The sequence below is a fragment of the Netta rufina genome (assembly GCF_964035555.1).
Source record: "Netta rufina genome assembly, chromosome: 21".
NCBI lineage: Eukaryota > Metazoa > Chordata > Aves > Anseriformes > Anatidae > Netta > Netta rufina.
In genome coordinates, this window is record NC_140145.1 from 5,829,178 (window position 1) to 5,851,847 (window position 22,670).

At 43.1% G+C, this 22,670-nt stretch overlaps 1 protein-coding gene across 6 annotated transcripts in view; it reads left to right on the top strand.

Moving 5' to 3' along the window:
- The window catches only part of RFFL (ring finger and FYVE like domain containing E3 ubiquitin protein ligase), a 33,341-nt gene extending 10,728 nt beyond the window's left edge, over nt 1-22,613 (top strand). For 3 of the 6 annotated variants that reach the window (XM_084299621.1, XM_084299622.1, XM_084299620.1), the window contains 6 exons: nt 9,071-9,261; nt 14,581-14,985; nt 16,949-17,032; nt 17,406-17,613; nt 18,938-18,961; nt 19,239-22,613. In XM_084299621.1, the coding sequence (XP_084155747.1) occupies nt 9,076-9,261; nt 14,581-14,985; nt 16,949-17,032; nt 17,406-17,613; nt 18,938-18,961; nt 19,239-19,420 (1,089 nt within the window). In that variant the 5' untranslated portion in view covers nt 9,071-9,075 and the 3' untranslated portion in view covers nt 19,421-22,613. Of the gene's footprint in view, nt 1-1,969; nt 2,275-4,358; nt 4,717-9,070; nt 9,262-13,663; nt 13,753-14,580; nt 14,986-16,948; nt 17,033-17,405; nt 17,614-18,937; nt 18,962-19,238 lie in introns of those variants that run through there. The other 3 variants (XM_084299619.1, XM_084299618.1, XM_084299623.1) reach the window with 3 other exon arrangements.
- Nucleotides 22,614-22,670: the final 57 nt, after the last annotated feature.

Genomic DNA, 22,670 nt, shown 5'->3' on the forward strand with positions numbered 1-22,670 from the left:
GGGCACACACCCAGCTAGCCTGCCCCAGCTATTGCCACATGACTGCCACAGAGGTAGTCCAGGTGGGTTTGGGGATGGAACAACTTCCCTTGAATACAGCTGGTTAGGGAAGCTGTGCAGTTATTTAAGTCATCAGGTTTTCATCTAGCAATTCATTGCTATATATTGCAATTATTTTAGCAGCTACTCAACTGCTTGAAAAAAAAAGATAGCTGGCTGAAACTAAATCCAGGAAAAGACTTGTGATGATGTGAATGAAAAGAGAAAAAACTTCAGAATACGAGCCAGGATCAATCTTTTTCCCATAATGAAAAGTACAGATTGAAGTGGTGCACAACGATCTCGGATTCCTGGGCTGTTGTGATTGCAGAGCTTTTGACAGAGAGCTTCTGTTTTTGCAGTCACTTCTGTGTGTGATGGAGACAGAGGTCCACACATGCAGGATGCTAGGCAGGTGTGGTAACAAAACGCAGTGCTTTGGAATTGAATTTCTCCAGAGTTTTTTCTTATTTTTCTGACTTTATTTAGTACAGCTGACTGAATTCTGGTTTGGTGATGAGTGTGTCCTGCTAGGGTGAAAGTATGCACCAGATTTCTTGTTGCTGTTTTTCAGGATAGCAAGGTAGTAGAAGGGAGATGGTCGATCTGAGGTTACAAAAAATTATTGGGGAAGAGGTATGGGACTAAGTAACTAAGGTAAACTGGGTAAGACAAATACTTGTCCAAAACTAGTCAGTAATGTGATTTCATTAATCGCTAGGGTTTTTTGTTGTTTTGTTTGTTAGCTTGCTGAAAGAACGTCACCAACTTTTTGCAAGGGAAAAAGCAAGCTGTTGCTGAATTTCCATTTTGGCAGATGTCTTGAAACCTAATTATGTGTAATAGCAAGAAGAACTTTTAATCTAAATATTTTTTCAAAATATGCAGTGCAACTTTAGGTCAAAATAAACAGTTTACATTGCAATAATACACCCCCCAGGTACCCAGTTCCCTTTAAAAGAAAACAGGATTTCCAAGGTTCTCTTGCTGGGAAAAACCATTTGACATCAGTTGTGCTTCTGAGAAGGAAGAAAACGGGTGAGTGCTGTTTGCAATTCAGGTGCAGAGCCTGGGAGTCAAGTGATGGTTTCCTTTTTGTGACTTTGGTATTGGCTTATTCTGCAATGCTGTATAAATAGCACAGCTTTCTAAAAGCATTTTTTTCAGTTTCCAAATGAAAACGACGGGTCTCTGGTTTCAAAGAGGTGTTGAAGCGCAGATCCTGTGCGCTCATAACAGCACGGGGGGATTTGCTGATGGCCATAGGTGCGTGCACTGATACACACACAGCATCAGCAAGCTTGGCACACAGTATGCTTGCAAAGTAACATTGAATGCTGATAAACACTGATAGAGCTGTAAAATGTTCTTGGATTACCCGCTGTGTTTTTTAATGTATTTGAGGTCTCTGATTCTTAATCTTCCTCTCTTTAAGCACGTTTTCCAAAGGCTTACATTGCAGAGGACTTAACTCCACTGTAAAACAGGTTATAGCAGTATAAAGGGATCTTTGTCTGCATGATGGTTTCCTTTGTACAATATAACTAGGAAATTGCTTTGGTATTTTCACTTCTCGTGGAATCGGCAATGATTTAAGGCGATAGCGTTTCAGCAGAGCTGTGTGGGGTTGTGTCTGTGCAGCTCCAGCTTTTCCCTGCACTGCTCTGCGCCCTGCCCCAACGGGCTGCGCTGTTTACTTTCTGCTCTGTGGTAAACGGATGTCACTTCCTTGATTAAAATGCTGGTGTGTGGCCAAATTCCTGTCCTTTGGGCTCGGGGAAGCAGTGCACCTCGCAAATGCACTGTCGGACGCGGCTGTGTGCTGCTCTCCGTCACCTGGCTGGGCACGTTGGGATGCTCTGCGCCTCTGCTGCCTACCTGGAGGCTTTGGAAGGCATCGTGGCTGCGTTAAGGAGGGCCTGAAGATGGTTCACTGGAGTCTACAAGCTGAGCTTCCAGCCCTGTGGTAATGCACCCGATGGGGAAGGTCTAGGCAGCTCTGTCCGCCAGCAGTGGCCAGGGGATGCGAGTGTGCCAGGGCTGCTCAGGGGCAGCTGCTGGCCCTGACGGCAGGCGTGCTGCACTTCCCGGTGCTCCAACGCCTCACCAAGACACCACAGAAAATAACTGGGATGCTTGGTTCTGACTAAGCTCATCACGGATTGAACCGAATGCCTCATCCTCCGTGTAGCTGGACAGTTTCTGAGACGGACATCAAAGTCGCCACTCAGGCTGGTGAGCTGTCGTGTATTTGTCTTCATAAAGATTGTCGGTGTTGCATGCTTAAGTGCCTAGAGATGAGACACCTAGTCCCTCCAGAACAACATTTCAGTCTCTCTGCCCTCAAACCCTCCTGTTTCTAGCTGTGGTACAGTTCTGATGTGTGCTCGTGTATTTCTGCAAGATGTGCGTGTTGTCATCCTGGACCCGATGTGGACTCCTATCTTTGCTCCTAAGTGCATTTTTCCTTTCCCTAGGTAAAAACCTAAGGTGCTTAAACCAGTTGTTACATACAATGAACTGGATTTCCTTGCTTCCTGCTAGCTGGTGCCCAATCTTCAATTTCTTCTTCGTGCTAGTTAAGACACCAGCTCTGCAAATGTGCTCGGACTGACAGCCTGCCTCCTTGCCTTGTGCCTCTTGCAAATATTCTGTTTGCTGAGTTTTCCCCCAGCCCCAACACGTGGCTTCTTCCATTTACCATAATTCAGGTCTGTGTGCCTGTGACACAGACTGATTAAAATAAAACTTAATGAATAAATGTCATTTGAGCAGATTATAGCCTTGTTATCAAGTAAACACTAATTTGTGATGAGGGAAGCAGTGATTTCAGCTTTTAAGTGGCAGGTTATTAGTGGAACTAATTTTAGCAAGGCATTCCTTATCAGTGGAGGTTTACTTTTATTAAAAAATGAGGAATTACAGCAATGAACAACCATACAGTGCTATTAATTGGGCAAAAAAATATGGTTAATTCATTAAACACTTAAGTCATTGCAAAACAGCATTCGTGAAAGTGGCATCTGGTGAATTTTGCAGGGATTACTGCATGGAATAGTAACATAAAAATAAAAATTCTAAAAGTGCTGTGGCAGGACATGAGTATTTTGAAGTCACACTGCTTTGTTCTGGCTTCCTGAGCAGTCTTCAGTGATCTTTAAGGCCCTGGAAATAGTGGGTAGTAGTGGTTTTTTTGTTTGTTTGTTTGTTTTTTGAATAAAATTAATCCCAGTTGTCTTCTGTCCCACTGGAAGCGATGCCTTACCAGTGAGTGTGGCGTTGCTGTGGATGCTGCGCAGTGGAGAGCAGGTCAGATGTGTGTTTTTGTCCAGTGCCTGTACTTGAAGCACAGACCTCGGTGGATTGTGCGGCTCGGCAGTTGGCTGCTACGTGGCAAAGAGTGAGGGGAAGGGGGAAAAAGGAGGCTGAGACCCTGCGGTGATCTCATGGAAACCTCTGAGAGGTGGGAGAAGGCAGTTCAGGAGCACGGGGCGCTGCTGGCAGGGAGTAAGAAAGTCAAGGAGGGCGGCCTCTGAGTGATGCACGAGATGGACAGGGGAGCTTGGAGCTGATAGAAGAGAAGCTCGGTGTGCCGAGCTGAGCCACTAAAGCAGGAGGTGTGAGGGCAGCTGATGGAGCTAACGAGCAAGTGTGATTGTTGGAAAGCATGACCTGGCAAGGCTGCTGTTTTATTGTGCATCTCCCTCCCTTTTTGGCATCCTTCTGTATCTGCAGTAGCCTCAAGGGTCGTTGGCCTTGGTGCTCCAGTGGCTGAAGGACTCCGGGGAGGAGGAGGAGGAGGACTTGGTGCTGCGGCCTCTGCTCATGTGGGAGCAAAATCTGCTGCTCGTGGGAGCGCAGTTCCTTTTGATCTCTTAACTCAAGTGTCTTGTTTGTGCTATTGTATTTCAGCTCCCAAATTCCTGAGCAGCCAAGCACACTCATGGACAACTTTATTCTGTTGAGCCAAAAGCTCAAAGATACTGAGAAATGTTGGTTTTGCTTGCTCTGGTCTCTTACTGTTTGCACTCTTATAAAAATTCCCTTTATGTTCCTGTTCAAACATCAACCTAAGGTCTCCTATACAGACAAAGCCTACCCTTTGATAGAAATCCACAAAGCATGTGTAATAAATCCTGTGTGTAGACAGTAGTCTCTGATATTCCAGCCAGAAGGGTTATGGCATTAATATTGCCTCTGCAGTAAGAGGTATCGTGAGAGTCTGAGTTCAAATGCTTGCTTGTTTTTTTTTTTTTTTTTTTAATGAATATGGAAAGCATAAAATCCCAGGAATGCATTATGAATGCTATCTCCAACAGGGGATGTGAGGAAAGCTTCTGACATCAGTGATGCTGCCTCTGGAATGGAATAACGCTCTCAGATTTATACGAAACCCATGGAGATGTACAGAAGATGTTAATGAACTGCTGGTGAAATGAATTTCAGCCTGCTGTTTAAAATCAGTGAAAAGAGTCTCAGCATTCACAGCTTCCTATTTGAGGGGGGGAAAAAAAAGCAATCCAAGCAATCCATCGGAGCGTGGTAGTGTGGCAAGCAACTCCCTGCCTCATCCGCGATTTACTGGATGCCTTCTGGCTTTTCATTAAAGGAACTCAAGAAAGAAGGTAGAAGAGCACCCCCACCCTGCCAGGAACACGCCCAGAGTGATAATTGCAGGTGGGTGGATGTGTTTGCATGGCCAGGTTAGGCTGTCTTTGATCTTGCACCTCCAACCCCTGCTATTGCAGGCGCCCTGAGCGCAACACGCGCTTAGGGTGCAGGGCAGGTCTGCGTGGCCACCAGGAGTTCTCTGGTGATTGCCTGCAACACAGCTTCAGTTTCCCTAAAGCGTGATCTGCTCTCATCCTGCAGCTGTGTAGCTAAAACATTTATTTTCTCCCGTCAGCCAGTGTGAGCAGCGTGTCCAAGAATAACGATGCCTGCTGTTATCAGTAATGCCTGTGGTGTTACTCACGCCAGCAAGTCGACCTCTTCTATTCAAGAAATTGCTTGAGAACTCCAGAAGACTGCGGTGTTGTAGGCATTGCCACATGGATGTGCTAATATTGGTCAGGTTACTGGAGGGGTGTGCCAAGCACAACAAAGCAGCAGTGTTTTTTGCTGGTAAATGTGGCAGGGCAGTTGTTTGTTGCAGCTGGGGTGCTCCCTGCATGGAAAACAGCCGCTCGTCTGCAGAGGTTTGACGGGCTTTACGTGGAGCAGTGCTTGCTAGGTACAGTACTCGAACTGCCACAGCTGCACCACAAACCTGTCCTTCCAAAGCACTGCTTACAGAAATCATCAGCTTCTGGGTGGTGCTGACCATGTGCCTTCGAGTGGGTAATGAGATAGATAAGGGAGTAATTAGGCTATAGAAAACATTGTAGAGCAATCTAAGAAATTGCTAGCTTGAAATCTCACCCTGAAGTACAGCTGCTGCTCCCAGTCCTCCTCCTCAGGTCTGCAAGTGGTGCTGTGCAGAGCAAAGGAAAACCCCTTTTTGAAGCAGGTGCTGAGCCTTACCTCTGCTTTCTGTCATCTTCCTTCAGCTGTAGGCAGACACAGAGATTGTAGCACCTTCAATCTGAGTCCAGTCTGCTTGGCAGCGCAGCCACTGGTTAGCAAAGCTTCACCCAACTGGTGGCAGTTTGAAGTTCCCATGGAGCAGCTGCTGCCTTTCCAGCCATTAGCAGCTTAATTATTGCTTTTCAGCCACCGTGGGCCCGTGGGAATGTGAAACTAGTAGCAAGTATCTAGGAAATGAAGTGGGCTGGTGTGGACTCCTGAGATGCAGAGCATGAAGGCAGCTGCACGGGCGGAGGTTTGTGAGCTCCTTCTCTTGCCTGTGGAGCTGTCAGGCTGGCTGGGGCAGGAGGGCAGGCTGCTGGCTGGCAGGTATGGCACCGTGTGCCTGCAGAAGCATCCTGCCTTGTGCAAGGGCTGGTGGCAGCACAGAGGTGTGGGGTGCCTGCTCACAGGGCAAATGTGTGTTCAAGAGGAACTCTCCAGCCTCCCAAAAACTCCAAGCTGTTCGTTTCCGTGCACCTAGCAAACGGCAGCATGAAGTTTCAGTGAGGCACCTCTGTCATTGTAAATCCTGCTTGCTGACAAGCCTAAACTTACACACCAGGGTTCTGAAATAATTAAAACCTGACATACGCTATTACAGGCTGCGGTAATGTGGCTGTTGTAGCTCCCTGTGCTCCTTCCTCTTAAAGACAGAAGGTGCATTTGGGAAAAGCTGTGCAGACCGGAGGGCAGGCCTGGCTGTAGCTGGCTGCTTGTGGATGTTTCCCTTCATACTCGCACAGATGAGCAGGATTAGGGTTCTTCTGAAACAACATCTGAGCCTTTTGTCAGCCTTTTCATTTCCTAGCAATAGCACAAATCTACAATTTCGGCTGAATGTGGAGTTCTGTCTTATTTTATCTCTGTTTGTGCACTCCTTTGTGTTTTTCTTCACGAAGTTTGATGTGTTACAGTGTTCCGGAGTGAATTACTGGGCTGGCTCTTTAGGAGAACAAAGTTTTTGAGGGCAGACAGTAGCATTTGTATATTCCACTGTCGTGGGTGGCCTTTGATTTGCAGGGGTCTTTGGAGCAGGAAGAGAAGAGAGCTTACGATGGACGCAGTTTTCCCCTGCTGCAGAGCCTGTGAATACAAGTTTCACTGTGCAGAAGTCTCTCGTGTTGTTTAGATTTGCAATTCCTAGGAAGAAACCTCCAAACAGCATAGTTTAAAATACAAACTCAGTGTTTCCTAAATATATAGGATCTGTTAATGTGTGAGAAGGACTGCTTGAAAATGAGTGTGCAGAAAGAAAGAGTAACTGTTTTTTCCTGTATGATATGTGAAGTATGTGTTTTGATTGCAGTGCAGCGCTAATGCAAGTGGATGATGTGTTATTTCTGTTCGTGGAACATCTCTCCATGTATTTATCAAGGGATAATTACCTTTGCTTATACAGGATGACAACCCTGGCATGTGAAACCAAATGTTAGGCTGAGACACTGGAGCTGTACCGCTGCCATGCGCAGACCACAGCTCCCTGTGTGTCGGTGAGAACTCGCTCTGCTTTTCCCTCGGTTTTTGTTTATGGTTCTAAATACCAACTGCATTCAAGCTCATCTTCTGACACCGAGTTTTGTACACAGAGATGCAACACGAATCCAAGTAGCTGGGGGCCTGAAGGCCCTCACTGTTTTGCTGTGACCATCCCGTGTGCTTTCTGTGCGGGACGTGCGTGCTCCTGCCGAGGTGGTTTGCTCTCTGGAGCCGCTGGGCAAGCACAGTAGCCTGCTTGTTGTGTCTGAGGGTGGCTCCAAGTGACGTGGGAGGAGGGTGGTCCAGGCACCTACAACACTTTCTGTCAACACGCACCGATAGGATCACACTTTGTGATTTTCGGGGTTCAGTAGCATCAGCTTTTAAAAATTTTAATATCCCAAATATCTGTAATAATAGTCCCGTGCCCTGTGTCTGTGCCATGCTCTTGGTCACCCTGTCCTTCCATCAGCTGCCTGGTGCTCCTTTCTGTTACTACCCTGCTAGCAGAGATCTCAGCACTGTGAACATCGGTTACTCCACAAATTGTTTGTCAGTCGCAAATCTGCAGCTCTTCACACAAACACTGCAATCTGCTGAGCTGCCAGAGTAAACTCGTCGGTAAGCTCACCATTGTGAATCCTGAAAGGCGCATGTCCACTGCGGTGACAGCGGCCACTTTGACAAGCCACGTTCAGACTTCAAAAAAAAGAATAAAGATGCCACTAAAACTACAGATACTGGAGCTGCACCAAACTGCAGAAGCTTTCCAATTCAAGTACATCAGCCCCAAAGACGTAGCACAGCTTCAGAACAAACCAACCCCCAGTTTGTTAGCGTGTTGTACCAAATAATATGAGCCTTAAGGCTCATACCAGCCCCCTTTCCGTGGGAATCTGGGTTTTTACAGTGGCAAAAATTACTGTGGTGAAATAAATGAATTGGCTGCATAGCTGGGAGATGTTTTTTTTCCAGATTATAAAACTGAGCAGTTGCCGAACGCTGCCAGTGATGGACCTGATTGTTAAGACATAAAAGAAACACAGTCCAGGAGCTACAGCGTGAATGCAGAAATGCAGAGGAGGCAATTTGTATTCTGTTTACCATTAAGTGATGACACGTGGTGTGTGCTCTAGAAACTGAATGCCCAGATGAATTCAGGTTTCTTTGTAAACTCCCCAAAGCCAGTTTATAGCAGTGTGTTTCTGGAATACTTCTGCATGGGTGGTCTTAGAATACAAGACTGCATTTTGCGCTGGGCTGCTGGGATTTTAGGTTACGTGTGTATACGTCACTGTTTGGCTCACAAGAAAATAAACAAGCGATTATGTGTCTCATATGCAATTGTTTTCCCAAGTTACTTAGTGGGAGCTAGTATCTGAATTCTCTTGAATGACTAACATTACTTGCTGCGTGATGATTTAGTGTTTAAATGCTGCAGATTTGATTGAGAACTGGCAATGTGAGATCAGTGGCTCCCCTTTCCTTGTCCTCTTAGGTTTATACCTGTAAATTTGTGGAGAGTTTAAGAATGCAGTTGAAGAATACTCGTTTGCAATCTAGGTGTTAATTACGTCTTTTATGTATTACTTAAATAAAAAGCAAGCTTGTTATCTTTTCCTGATACACAAAGAAAGAAAGTGTGTTTTGCTTACATGGAGTAGAGACAGACTGTTACAGCAAACTAATCATAGAGTTTCAGCCAACTGGAACATAAAATTTATCTTATCACTGGGATCTCTTGACACTTAAGAAATTCCACTAACAGCAGTCCCGAACTTTGGCCTTTCTCATCAAACACATACGACTGGATGCATGGTTTTTGTGTGTGCACGTTTAAGTTAGAGGAAAGCTCAAAGCTTACAAACGCTGCCAGAAAATGAATTGATGGTGGGAAATTTAAATGTGCATTGTATGATTTGTCCTTGCTTTACCTGACAGGTTGCTCCTTGTGCCATGTCTAATGTATATTTTTTTCCCTTTCCAGTTACTATGTGGGCAGGCTGTTGTAACTGGTTTTGCCTGGATGGCTCAGCTGAAGAGATGCAGTCGCAGCCAGAGCAGGGAGCCAGAGCCCAGGCCTACTCCAACCCTGGGTACAGCTCCTACCCCTCTCCCACTGCTTCTGAGGAGAGCTGTAAAGCGTGTGGGGTGCACTTCGACAATTCCTCCAGAAAGGTGAGTTGTGAACATCTGCCCTGGTGCCGCTGACTGCTCACTTCGCAGCGTGCTGCCTGATGTCTGCTTAATTACCAAGAGCTGATTTGAAGAGAAAGGGGTGCACGTTAGAGGCATCTGATTTGAGGATACCATATGGAGTAAGACAGCTTGCCTTTGCTTCTGTATCCCTTAGTCATTCTTTCGCAATTAGCAGGCGCAGTTAAAGATGATTAGAGATGTGGTAGTTAGCCTTAGACTTGGCTCTCACAGATGCTAAAAGAAGGTGGCTGAACTGCTTATAACCATTTAAAGGAGCATTAACTTGAACATTAGTTTTTTCATTTGTTATTTTAAAATGTCTAATGCTCTTTAACAAAAAGTCGTGGTAAGTTTAGTAGTCTATCTGTGCTTCCAGGAAAGGAAGATCTACTTATCTCTTGCAAACTAAAAAGCCATACAAGTTTATTGAGGGCGTGTTGAATTGCTGAAGCTTGGTGCCAAAACAAATAACAAGCCAACCGGAAAACAAATCCATTTTATCTTGTCTATAGACTTCACTTGCAAGCATATAGATGCCAAAATAATTGCTGCTGTGAGATCTTCAATGAGACAGTAAACCCCGCCTGGGACGTTATTTAGGCGTGGTGGTTCCTATAATGCTGCTTTTAAAATCTTCTTATGAGGAAAGCTGTTCAGAGTCCAAACTCCATGGCTTAAGAAGCGTCTGATATATTTATGCCTGTTGGCAAATATCTTTGAGGTATTTTTTGAGGTATTTTTGCTGAGAAAGTGTAAGTCTTGGTAGAGCTGTTGCTTTCTACTCATTGAACAACAGGGATGTTTACTTTTGCGCTGAGAAGAGTTACTGCTCCAGAAATCCTTACAAATTGGAATTTTGGTAATATGTATTGAGGTGTTACTCCCCTTAGTGTAGGTTTGGGTATGTAAATATGCTTGGATGTCTTTTGACAGCAGGCAGATTCTGGGTCAGCTGGGAATAAATGGTACAATCACTGCGTGTGAGTGTGCATAGTATTGTCTTTACACTGCAGAGTCTTTGCAAATACTTGCAAAAAGAATTATTCTGAATCCAATGTTAACTCCTCTGCATACTAGCAAGTAGTGGATGTAGGTGATTCTGCTTTGAAATGTAAATAAATCATGAAGGTATGTGTGAGTTACACTATACCCAGTGCTAGGCCTATTTTCTCCTGTTATCTTCTAAAATGCACGTTCCAGTGTAAGCTGCTTTCAAAGCAGTGTCTTGTGTATGAGTTATTGATGCCTGTCCAGGTATCTGAGAACACAGGGACTGATGGGGGCTAGGTACAGCTCCGGTGTGCAAGTTGTGGAGGATCTGCTGAAGCAGTGTAAGATGTTTCTGCCCCCAGCAGATTTCCCCGTTTTCCTGCTGGAGCTGGCTGGCTGCGTAACTGGGACAGCGGAGTACAAGGCGTGCTTCTGTCTCAGCTGCTCCCATTCAGCGCAGGCTATCAATGAAGATGAGTTTGAGGCTTATGTTCTGTATTGTGAAGGGGGGTTCCTAACTCACAGGCCACCTTTCTTCTGCCACCGCAACCACTGCAGTCCCTGGGACTGACAGGAGCTGGGTGGCTACAGGTGGTAAAGCTTAAACAGCTGCAGGAAGGTCTGCTAGAGCTCAGCCATCAGCCCTTGGCCTCCAGAGGGGGATTTGATGTAAAGAACTGCATACATCAGTTATAGAAAAACTGACATGTTTGTAAGCCATGTTAATTCTTTAATTCTGTTGATGTGGATGGAGAAAGGCAGGAAATCTTACTTCGATGCAACAAGACCCCAGAAAACTGTGTTTTGTCCCAGGAGAGGCAGTACCTTTGAACTCTAAACTCCAGCTGATGTTTATATTGAAATACAGTGGATTAAAACAAATTCTTTCCACATTGCAGACCGTATGGATAACTTAATTTGCCTTCAAAAACAAAGGCAGAAAGACTGTATTTTAAGTTCTTGAATTTTCATCATAATTGTATTTTTAATTTTCATATAACATGGCACCAACTAAAAGGACTGGGGTAAGGAACATATGAATGAGCATGGACTTGTAAAATGCTTTTAAGTAACTGTTGGAACATCTTTAAAAGATGTAAAGCTTAATTTTGGAAGCAAAAATAATCTCAATTTTTTGTTTTGTTTTTGTTTTTCGTACTTAGCTGACTTCTTTGATCTTGGTGTTCTGCAGCAAAATCCCCACGATCTTTTAAATTTGAAACAAGCATTCTTAATTTCCTTCTCCACCAATGGAAAGCTATGGCAGGCGTTTCTGGGGGATATGTCAGATTGTTGTTCCTTCCCTGTTTTCTGATTTCAGTGGCTTAAATTGGCTGACATTTCAGGAAGATGCTTTTCTTTGCATACTTCCAGAAAAAGCTCCTGGCAAGCTGGAGTGTAAGATCTGAGGGGAGGAAAAAAAAAAAAAAAAAAACAACACTAGCTGTGCTGAAAGCTTGAATATTGGCATTTCTTCCTTTTATCCTGCATACGGAGAAGAGCCAAGTGTATCAAAGCCCCATCCTGGTATCTCAGGGAGACTAGCTGTCAGAGCACACCACCCGCAGCAGCTTACGTTCAGGACAGACTTCTGATTTAAAGTATTTTGCTTCTGCTTGACCACCCTGTGATTGTGCTACCAGTTAGAAATAGTAAGCAGCGTTCAGACGTGGTCTGACCTTTTAGTAACAGGCTTTAATTTACTGCCACGTCTGAAATGCATCGTTCTGAAAAGAACGTGGTCTTCAGTCACTGCCTTTTCAGAGCTCAACAAATGTATCAAAAACTGTAAAAGCTGCTTAATACTAAGGTGCAGCAAGCAGCTTGTGTGTGTGTTCAAATACCTGACACTTTGATACAGGCTGGGAATGAAGATGAATCCTAGTGGCGAGCCGATAAGTCAGAGACTTATCAGCCTGCTTTTATTTTGACTTCTCAAGTGTATCATTTGATAACTAAAGCAAACTTGTGTTATTGCTGTTAATGGCTTGCAAAAAGTACGCTGGATAATGCAGCCCTTGTGCTGTGCTCGCTCATGTGATATCTGAACACAGAAGCACTCAAGTAGGCGTTTTCTGGGTTAGGAGGTCCTTGGCCATACAGTTCCCTTGGGAGCCGAAGTGGCAGTCTGCAGAGCGCGGGGAAGGCTACCCTATAGCCAGAGTAAAGCAGAATATATACACACACATATGTATATATGTTTTTTTTTCTCAGTTTTTCTGGTTGCTCTCCTGTCAGGAGACAGGATGACAATTGACAGAAGGAAAGCGCTGTTAATGTGGTTATTTTCCATTAATCTGCCTTTGTGTCCCCACTCCAGGCATGTGCCTGCCCCAAATCTTTTCAAATTAATGAATTTTTCCTACGGTATTGGGGTCAAAGAAGTCACCAATGCTTCTTTTAATAATGGCCAAGTTATGGAAAACTTTTCAAAACTGGATGGTATATGGGGATTGACTTCCATCAGCAACAGAGCAAGACAGGAAAGGCACTTCTACGTGGCGTGCCCCCAAATAAACAGCAATTTTGAGATGAGGTTTCAAGTCCGCATGAGATTCTCTCTGTGGTAAAAATGTTCATGTCTTAATGTGCTTAGGCAGGAAGCTGGGACCTTCCCCACTAACTGTCAATTTAAGTCTATCACAGGGGCTAAATGAGGAGTCTGGTGGTTATAATTGTATGGGTGGTGTGGGCAAGGGGGCTGCCAGGCTATAAAGGGGTCAGAAGGAACTTATGTAAGCAAGTAGTGTATTACACCTTTAAAACATATGAGAAACATCTACTTTCTTTGAACTGTGAAATTAGCAATGTTCTTTAATCACCAGGAGCAATTCATGAAGCTTTTTTTGTCTATGAGTTCGTATTTGTTGCTTCTCCAAGTCTTCATGGGTATTTTTCCTCATACAGCTCTGAAGGATTGGGATGTTAGGATAACCAGGAAAATTTATGGTGACTCATAAATCAAACAGGGAAAACTCTTTCTCTCCCCCAAGCAGATGTAGAAGGGTATAAATCATAAATATCTAACCACAGCCTAAAACTCCAGTGATACAAGGTGACTGTTGCTGACTGGTCTTTCTGAAGCCTTTTTGATTTTGCTCTAGCTCCTGCTGGGACAAGCAAACATACACACAAACCCTTTCAGAACGAGGAATCTCAAAGGAAAGAAAACGCGAGCCTACTTGGCTCGTTCCAGAGGTGACCGTTTCAGGGTAGAAATGATGTGCCCTGTCAGGACAAGAAAGGAAATGCCATCTGTAGGTGCTGCCTGTTGAGCTCCGTTTCATAGGGCTGCTGGTCTTCTCTGAAACTGTGAGTTAGCATTCCTTAACCAGCACTGAAATAATCCAGTTCTTTTCTTTCCCCTCAGGACTTTTTTAAGGGTGCGTAATGTGGCTGCTGTGCTGCTCTTCCTATTGGAAAGTGCAGGATTTGACTTCCCCAAGTGTTGAACACTTTCTGCAGAAGTCAACATGGACTGTGAGTGCTTGGAACTTCTGAAAATCGAGCCCTGAGTGATATCAGAACAGACTAAAATACAAACATTAAATAACGGAACTTGATCTGAAAAGTTTTAAAACATCTGGGGCCTAATATTTCCAAAACTTCCAACACTTTCTGTCTAGTACCTCATTGCCACACAGTGTTCGTGTTATTTTTAAAATCAAGTAGTTGGTTTTGATGAATAAATGTTAATTTTTTTTTCCTGTTTGTCGTGCAGTTGCTCTTATGGTGAAAAGAAGATTCATTTAGTGACTGCAGCAATCTGGAGAGGAAAAAAAGGGGGGGGTTGCTTGTAGCATATACGAAGCAAAAAAGAAATGTTTGTAAGTGGTTCCCTTTGATGCTGGAACTTTCTGACTGCACAGAGCAGTGCTTTGCTGTTTTATGAAGCAACGTACAGCTGGCTGTGATGCACTCTGCAGTCTGCTGCCTCCTAAATATCTCTTGGTTTCATCTGTGGCTTAAACTGGGTGAACGGGTCCAGACTGCGGGGCAGAAATCTCCTGTCACTTGAGGGAATTGTTTCCGGATATATTTCATTCTGGGTAGCTCTCTGGTGTACGTAGTGCTTCTCTAACATCTGTGAGGAATCTAGTGGCCTGCTCCTAGGGTCAGTCCTTTACCTTACCTAGGAGCGTGTGTACATACTTGGCTCTTTTTTGTAAATTAGAAGGTTTTGATTATGCCCTAATAGGGATCATGGCTTACCTTGGCTTCCAGGTGCCGTGGGAGCACTGCCTGTGGCTGCTGTGCCCTGCTGTCTCATCATGCTCCAGTTTAATTCTGTTCCCTTCTCTTCCCCAGCATATCTGCGTGGACTGTAAGAAACATTTTTGTACGTCCTGCTCAAACCAGACTGAAGATGGTCCCCTCCTCTGCCACCTCTGTCAGCGTTTCCGAGCCACAGGTTTTCAGCGGGAAGAGCTGATAAAGATGAAGGTGAAGGAACTGCGAGACTATTTGGCACTCCATGAGATTTCCACAGAGTTGTGTCGTGAAAAGGAGGACCTGGTATTTCTGATTCTTAGCCAGCATCCAGTAATTAACCAGGAAGATCAAATAAGAACAAGCCCATTTAATACTAGTGCCTCTGGACAGCAAGACTTTGTGACTCACCCGTCAACCAGCACGACATCATCTACCTCACGTGATGCGTCTCCAGCGTCTGCAGATTCCATCTCAAGTTCACGAGCTCAGGAACATCAACAGGTACGGTCTTTAACCAGAAGCATCTTTCGCACACTTGTCCATCTCTATTTTTGGATTAACTACTAAGATGCTGCATGAGGTTTCCAAGTAGGTAACGTGCCATACAAGTTTAACGCTATGGATGCCTGCTTAAAAAGCAAGAGGGCTTCTGTTTAGAGCAGCTGACAAAATGCTTCAATTGCATTTTATACATGCCTTTCTCAGTTGTGGTGTTTTTTTTAATATTAATAAATTTGGAGTGAGGAGTTCGCTTTTTTTTTTTTTTTTTTTTACAGAATAATTAGAGTTGTTTTACACTGCCATGCTGCTGCACTGAAGTGGAATGTGCTGCTTCTGTGGAATTTCTGCACTAGCGGCATTTAATTTGGTGGGCAGGGCTAAGTATAGTGGTATAGTGAGCACTCACTCTGGGAACAGCAAGATTTTGAAGTCCTTTGAGACATATGTTTTTTTTGCCACTAGCTACTTCCTGTCACTAATGGTTCCTTTGGCATGCGATGTCTGTGTTGGTGCACAGATCTTTGTGTGTTGATGTTGACAACTGTACGTAGGTATTAGTTGTTGTTACTTTTGAATTCATGTGCGAGACAGCAAGCACAGTTTAAAGCAATCCTGCAACTAAAACTGCTGGGAAAGCCTACTGGGATTTGGGCAAAGTTTTTGGTACCTCCTGCACCCAGATCAATAGAAAACAAAACCCCAAGTCTGTTGTCAGTCTTCAGCTGACGATGAATGCTGTTATGAGGAACCTTGTAAAGGGCATTTGAATTGAATTGTTTTTATTGATTTTGCTTTGTTTGTCTTTCTGCTATCTCGTATGGGAAGTTTACTCAGTGTCTGACATCTGCTCCCAGTCCTATTACATAAGTTAATAGGTATGTTTAGTTCCTTGTGGACTGGAGCTGTGGAAGTGTCTGTACCTTCTGCTTCCTCAGCAAATATATCTAATGCAAAATAAAGAGGTTCATTATTTTTTTTTCTCCTTTTTTATTCTACATTATTATTTACATTATTATTATTTACATTGTCGTTTAAGGGCCTTCTTGTTTTCTGGATATTGTCATCCCGATTTTTTACCTGCACATTCAGTTCTGTAGTCTTCCCATACTGTCCTGTAATATATTACAGATTCTTTTCTCGACTCACAGGACACTCTACTATTCATTTCCTTTCATTTTTATTCCTCAATTTTGTAAATATCAACCAGTTATCACCTCTCTAGGATGGTAACGCTGCAGTCTCCTTCCTCAGTAGGGAAACCAGAGGGGGACGATAGCTGCTGAGGGTAGTCAGCTGGAATTACACTGCAGTTCCTCTCACTTTATTGAGTGCTCTGAGCAACTGCCCCTTTTCCAGCTTTGGTTCTGCTGGTCCTTCACGTAGTGTCTCCTGTTTGTCCAATCCAGCACCCAGCCGAGGAGGTACTTCTGTGTGGTTACTCTGAAGGTGACCTTTGATGATGTCTCTGAGTATTTTTGTGGAGGGGTCTTATAAGGAGTCTTGCACTGATACTTGGTGTGCAGTCAGGCTGTGATATCACAGGGGTCACATGCTGCAGCCACTTCATACTGAAGGATTGCACAGCAGTGCCAGGACTTGCACCGTGACCTTGTCGGGAGCCCTGCTACTGTCTTATGTCCATGTAGATTTTGTTCTCTTGCTGACCCAGCCTCACAAGAACATCATGTGGGAGCTTATTGTAAAAGCACTCTACCAGGGTTTAAATTAAGTGGGACTTCAGAGGGTCAGATGCTGCGCTTCCATTTTTAAAAATTGTTTTACTCATTTTAAAATTGTTTTTAAGCGCTGCACAGGAAGTATCTTCTGCCAGTGTGCCTAGCTTTTACCTCGTGCTGCAGTTTGCCATTCCAGTGGGTGGGGTTTGCGGTTGATCTAAACTATCAAGCTTATTTCCCTCTGGACAGAGATACACTGTTGGTGAAAGCTTTATTCCCTCTTTTAGGCAACTGGGTATGTGTCTCCAAGCCAAGCTGATATGACAGGAGTTGAGAATGCACCAGAAGCACCAACAGAGGAGGAGACACAGGTTTGTGACCTGGAATTAGATAACAAGAAACACCAAGTTTCCTATGCTGTATTTGCCACCACAGAATCATTACTACAGAGATGGGTGACTAAACAGAAATTCAGCCTGACCATCTGCAGGCGCAACCAACCCCCTTCTATAGCATCATCCTGTCCTCCACATACAGAAAGAACTGGTGTCACTTGGACACTATAGGAATGATTTATTTCCATCTTAGGATTTGTATTTCTGATAAATGGAGGGATTCACAGAATAATTGAAGTTACGTGTACGTCCAAACATTACTTCCTGATAATTCCTGTGTTGAAAGCTTACTTAAATTGCATTGGTGGTTGCTGAGAGCAAGAATTGTTCCGTCTTTGTTCCCTTTCAGTCTACTCACTCGGGAGATAACCTGGTGCTGGGGAGGAAGGCTTCTCTTTCTGATCTAACAAGCATTGGAGACATCAATGCACTGTCTGTGCGACAGCTGAAGGAAATTCTTGCTCGCAACTTTGTCAACTACAAAGGCTGCTGTGAAAAGTGGGAGCTGTTAGAGAGGGTGGCTCGTCTTTACAAAGAGAAAGACCTTCAGCATCTAGGTAAGAAATTTAGCAAGCATGTACCTGTTCTCCCTTTCTGCAGACAGTTGCAGAAGGGAGTAGAACTTACCTTGTTTCTTTTTCTTGCAAGTGAGAGTAGAGGTACTGTATCAAGCTCGAATTAGAGTGAAAGTAGCACACTATTTGCCACTGTTTGTATGTGTTTAAGAGGAGAGCATTATGCAAGCTGTGGAGAGTGACTTCCCCATAGTAGCAATAAAGGAGAACCATGTGCCATCCAACTCAGGACTTTGTACAGCTGTGGCAGATCGTGCTGGTTGCTGCAGCACCCACAAAACAGCTGATGTATGGCTACAGACAGGACTGCGAGAGCTAGAGTGAGCTTTCATCACTTGACTTGTGGTAACTGGCAAAAAGTGAGCCAGAAAATGCCTTAGCTAAGGCAATGACTAGTAGCTGGTCTGTAGAGAAGAGACATATAGTCAGTGACTGTGGCTTCCGCTTCTGAACAGCTATGGTTATCTGTCCCTTGGTTCTGTCCTTTTAATCACAAGGGGAACCTTCCTGTGCATGACCTGCACCTGCTGCGCCTGCACGGTTGACTGATGAAGAGATAGTGGTGTGCCAGAAGTGCAGAGAGGATGCATCTTGCTTGACTTTCAGGTCCCAGTGTGCAATTCTTGATGATTAGTTTAAAAAACACCCCTCCCTCTTCCCCCCCAATTTGCAAGTTGTTTACAGAAGTACATTTAGAAGTGTATTTTAATGCTCTGACTTTAGAGAGAGGTTTGTTTCTTGCTGTTGTCCAAAGCAGTGCTGTTTTTTAAACATCTCGCCAAGCTTTGTCCTACACATATGATAAAAGATTTAAGACAACCACCTCATTTTTGTGTTCTTCTTTCGTTGCATTTCACGCTTTTGATAGAATTTTTAATATTTTTCTTGATTAGTTACCCAGTGTGTGCATGTGTCTCAGCTGTGTTCAACAATATTGGTGAGCTTGTGTAACATCAAAGAAACTGGCAGAAGGGGCTACTGAAAGAGTAGCTCTAGGAAGCTACATCGCATAAATTCCGACTGTCTTAAAGATTGAGATATCACTCTAGATAGTCGCTTATCTCTGTGAAGCAGTAGCTGTTACGTAAGCTCAGTAGAAGAGAAAGTTTCTTGCTCGCTGAACAACCTGTCCTAATCACAGAATGTGTGAACCTCTGCATGGGGATCAGGAAAAAGGAGCCTTGTTTGTTTTGGTTTAGTAATCTCCCTTCAAGGCTTTCACCTTCTGCTTAATAGTACTGCTGGAGCAATTTTTTTCCCAGCTTCTCTTATTCCCACCAAATAACTTTTTCTTTTTATGTTGCAGTTTCTGACACTGACGATCAAACGGGTAAGTGATATTCTTAATGTTGGGTTGTTTTGTCATTGCTAAGAATCTCAGTGGTACTTTTCATCATACAGAAAGTACCGTGTAAAAGCTAAAGCCTTCTACTCCTTGCCATTTGATGGAGCAGGTATACCTACAGTAATGCAGACGCAAAGGGGACTTTTTCCAAATCTTCAGCGTGCAAAGTACATTAGAAGCCCTTTGCTAAAGACAACTCACAGATTGCACAATGACATACCTTTCTTTGTCTCATGCAAACTGTGGTCTCTTGTTTACTTAGGTGGTGCTGGGCGCTCTGGCACGGAGGACAACCTCTGCAAAATCTGCATGGACTTACCCGCTGACTGTGTCCTGCTAGAATGCGGCCACTTGGTCACCTGCACCAAGTGTGGAAAGCGAATGAGCGAATGTCCCATATGCAGGCAGTACGTTGTAAGGGCTGTTCATGTCTTTAGGTCCTAAGTGGAAGACTGGTGATGCCTTAAAGCCTCATCTGCTGTTAGGGAAATGGTCAGAACTATGACAAATAGTTAGGTCAGAGATTAGGATGTGGACTGTACTGGAAGCTGAAGTGAGGGATGAATGAAGCTTGGGGAAAATTGCTCTTACTCAAGCTATGTTTGGCTGTGCCCTTTCCACTGTACCGTTTTACACCACAGTGCCTGGACTCCCTGGACGTTATTGCCAGCAGCAGACAGAAATAATTAACAACCAACATTCTAGAGTAACGTGATCCACTGGTGGGAGATAAACAGATGCCTGTCTTTCCACCACAAATATTAGATACTGAAGCTTCTGATTTTCCCCCTGAATAATAAACAAAATAGACTGGGGACTCAAAAAGTGATGTGTTTAGCTGCTACTGAATTCTGATTCTACTTCCCCCATGTTGTGTTTATGCAACATACTATTCACTGTCAATTTAATTTTCAATGAATACATTTTTTTTCAATTTAACTTACGCTTGCAGGACAGGCAGCCTGCCTCCAATTTCCGTATTCAGAATGAACTTAATTCCAGCCTAGTGGGATCGTGGAAAAATGTACCATTTTATTTGAAGGTGGGCTCTGTATTACTGAAAAATGTAAGGGGACTGAGACTGTGAAACATACAGCCTTATCTTGCCTGGTGTTTTTTTTTGTTTTTTTTTTTTGTGCCACTAGGATGGGAATATCTCGTTTGCCTGCTGTTGATTTGTTGGATTCATAGGCTTCCTTACAATATAAGCCAGTAGTTGCTTTAAAATTGAACTGAATTCCTGTGATTAAGGAGTTAAGAAGCTAAGGCTTGTGTCTTTCTGGTTTTGTGAGGAAAACATACAGCTGAAGTGTATGAGTTCTATTGCTACACAATCATATTTAAGTACAGGTGACTTTCTTTTTAGAAGAGACCTGGAAAAAAGCAGAGGCAAACTTTATTTTCCCTGAGTCAATAAAATGAGCAGAAGTGAACTGCAGAGGCTTCTGTGTATTAATCAGTTTCCCTTTTTTCAGTTTTAGTTCTCTTGCATTAAGCCTGCTTAGCAAGAACAATTTATTTTGTGATCTTTGTTTGTGAGGGTGGATAAGAGACTTTGTGGTCTGACAGGTGACAATCACAAAATATTAGAGCTATCCTTGTGAAAAGCATGTTTCTTTGGAAGCCTTACTAAAGCAAACTGTAACTAACCTATTTTCCCTCAGTGCAAGTAGCCTGTCTCTGTGGCTGGTAATGTGTAAGTTTCAGAATCTTGATGCCTTAATTTTTCAGCCACTGTGGCACTACATACTCAGTTCAAGCAATGTGTGAAGTTGAGTACCTTCTGCTGCAGTTCTTTCCTATCCAACTTTCCCCTTTATGCTCTGATGATCATTGAGCATTCAAACACACTGCATGGGTGTCAACAGAGCATAAAAACAAGTGTTGACTTAAAGCCTCTGGAATCCTGGGAAGTGCAGTTATAGAAATGATCACCAAAGCCCTCTACTTTTGCAGTAAGTGGGAATGAGTTAACAGTAAATTAAACTGTTGTAATATTTAACATGAATATCAGGAGTAGCAACTCACTTCTCAACAGGCACAGAGTGGAGGGTCTCTACTTTGCAAGTAGAAGTTAAGCACTTAAGACAAAGAAGTCTGTCACTCAGTAGTTAACAGAACCTCTGTGCTATTGAGGTGGCCTCTAAACTTGATAAAAATAAGAGCTGCTGAGGCTTATTTAAATGAAAATGCTGAGTTTTACCTCTTCCCCTGTTCAGGTTGTTCTCTAACCTTTGGCTTAAGGTTTAACAGCTTCCAGCATGAGAAGAGAACTGATACAGTTCAATGCATCATGGTTTAAAAAAAAATGCAGGTAAGCATTAACTGTATTTACTCTTTAAGAGGTACAGTAATATACATACAAAGCTTTGAACAGCCTCATTAGTAAATTCACTGTGAAGATTCACGTCCTTTTTCAATAAACTCAGGACTGGGGGGTATTTAACAGGAAGATTATTCTCCTGTGGACAGATCTACTTTTATTGTAGAGAGTAGGTTTATTTTCTACAACAGATAAATCAAGTTGCACATCAGTGGTTGAAATTTTAGCAATGAGAAGATAAGATATACCCACCCTGAGTCTGAAGTGTGCTTTCTGAAGGGAAAAACTTTTTTTTTGGACTACATTCTTTCCCTTGCAAAAATGCTTTCTATTTCATGGATATGACTGACTTGTTTTTAAAGGGAAATCAAAATCTGGAAGAAAGTGATTAATAATCCAAAGGAATATAATGATCTAAACTAATAAAGTAAATGGAAATATTTATGTCCTTTATGTACACTGTACATGGTTGAAATATTTTAAAGTTAATATGCTACTTGAAATGGCATGTTTTTCTCTATTAAAAAAAAATCCTCTTGGTACTACAATGGTTAAACCTACTAGTTTTGGTACAGAAGTTTGCTTTATAATTTTATAATAAACTTGAAATGTGATTTAGTTAACTTTGTTTTCTGCTTCTCTTGCCAACAAGCTAGGACAAAGCAGAGTTACTTCTGATTTTTAACCAGAAAAAGCTTGGGATACACTATGATTAAATACCATTATAGAGTGGGATACAAACAAGTACGTAGATATTGAAGGGGAGAAAAATAACTGAGAACCCTAACTTCATCTTCGCTTTCTCTTTTGTAATATTCATAAAGTTGTCTCTGAACCCTCAAAACTAAGGCAATGGAGAGGAAATAAGCTGGTCAACTTACATCTACTATACATACACACGCAGTCTGAGCCTACATCTTCGGAGCTCATGCATATTTATCCAGCAAGTGCACATCATCATATGCAAAACAGGCTTTAAAAATTGATTTTAATTTATTGATAATTAATATTCAAGTACTTAGAGTAGTTCTAAACAGCTTCAGTTAAGAAGGTCTCAACTATTCTGACATCCAGATGGTAGAATTCCTGTCTCAATTTTATTAATTGAAACTTGAAGAGCAAAATTCAAGTAACTTGTTCTAAAAAACAAATACTCCAAGAGGATGATCAGATAACGTTGCACCAAGTGTTGTAAGGAAAGCTTATTTGGTACCTCATTTTTTAATAGGAAACCCATGCAGAAGTATAAACTGCTACTGTATTACAGATCTGTGCTGAATGTTACAAGACGGGGAAAAATAAAAGACCAGCTGAAGGATGTGTCCTTTGTGTAAGTTGTAGCCATGCAGCACAACTATCCTGGCACTACAA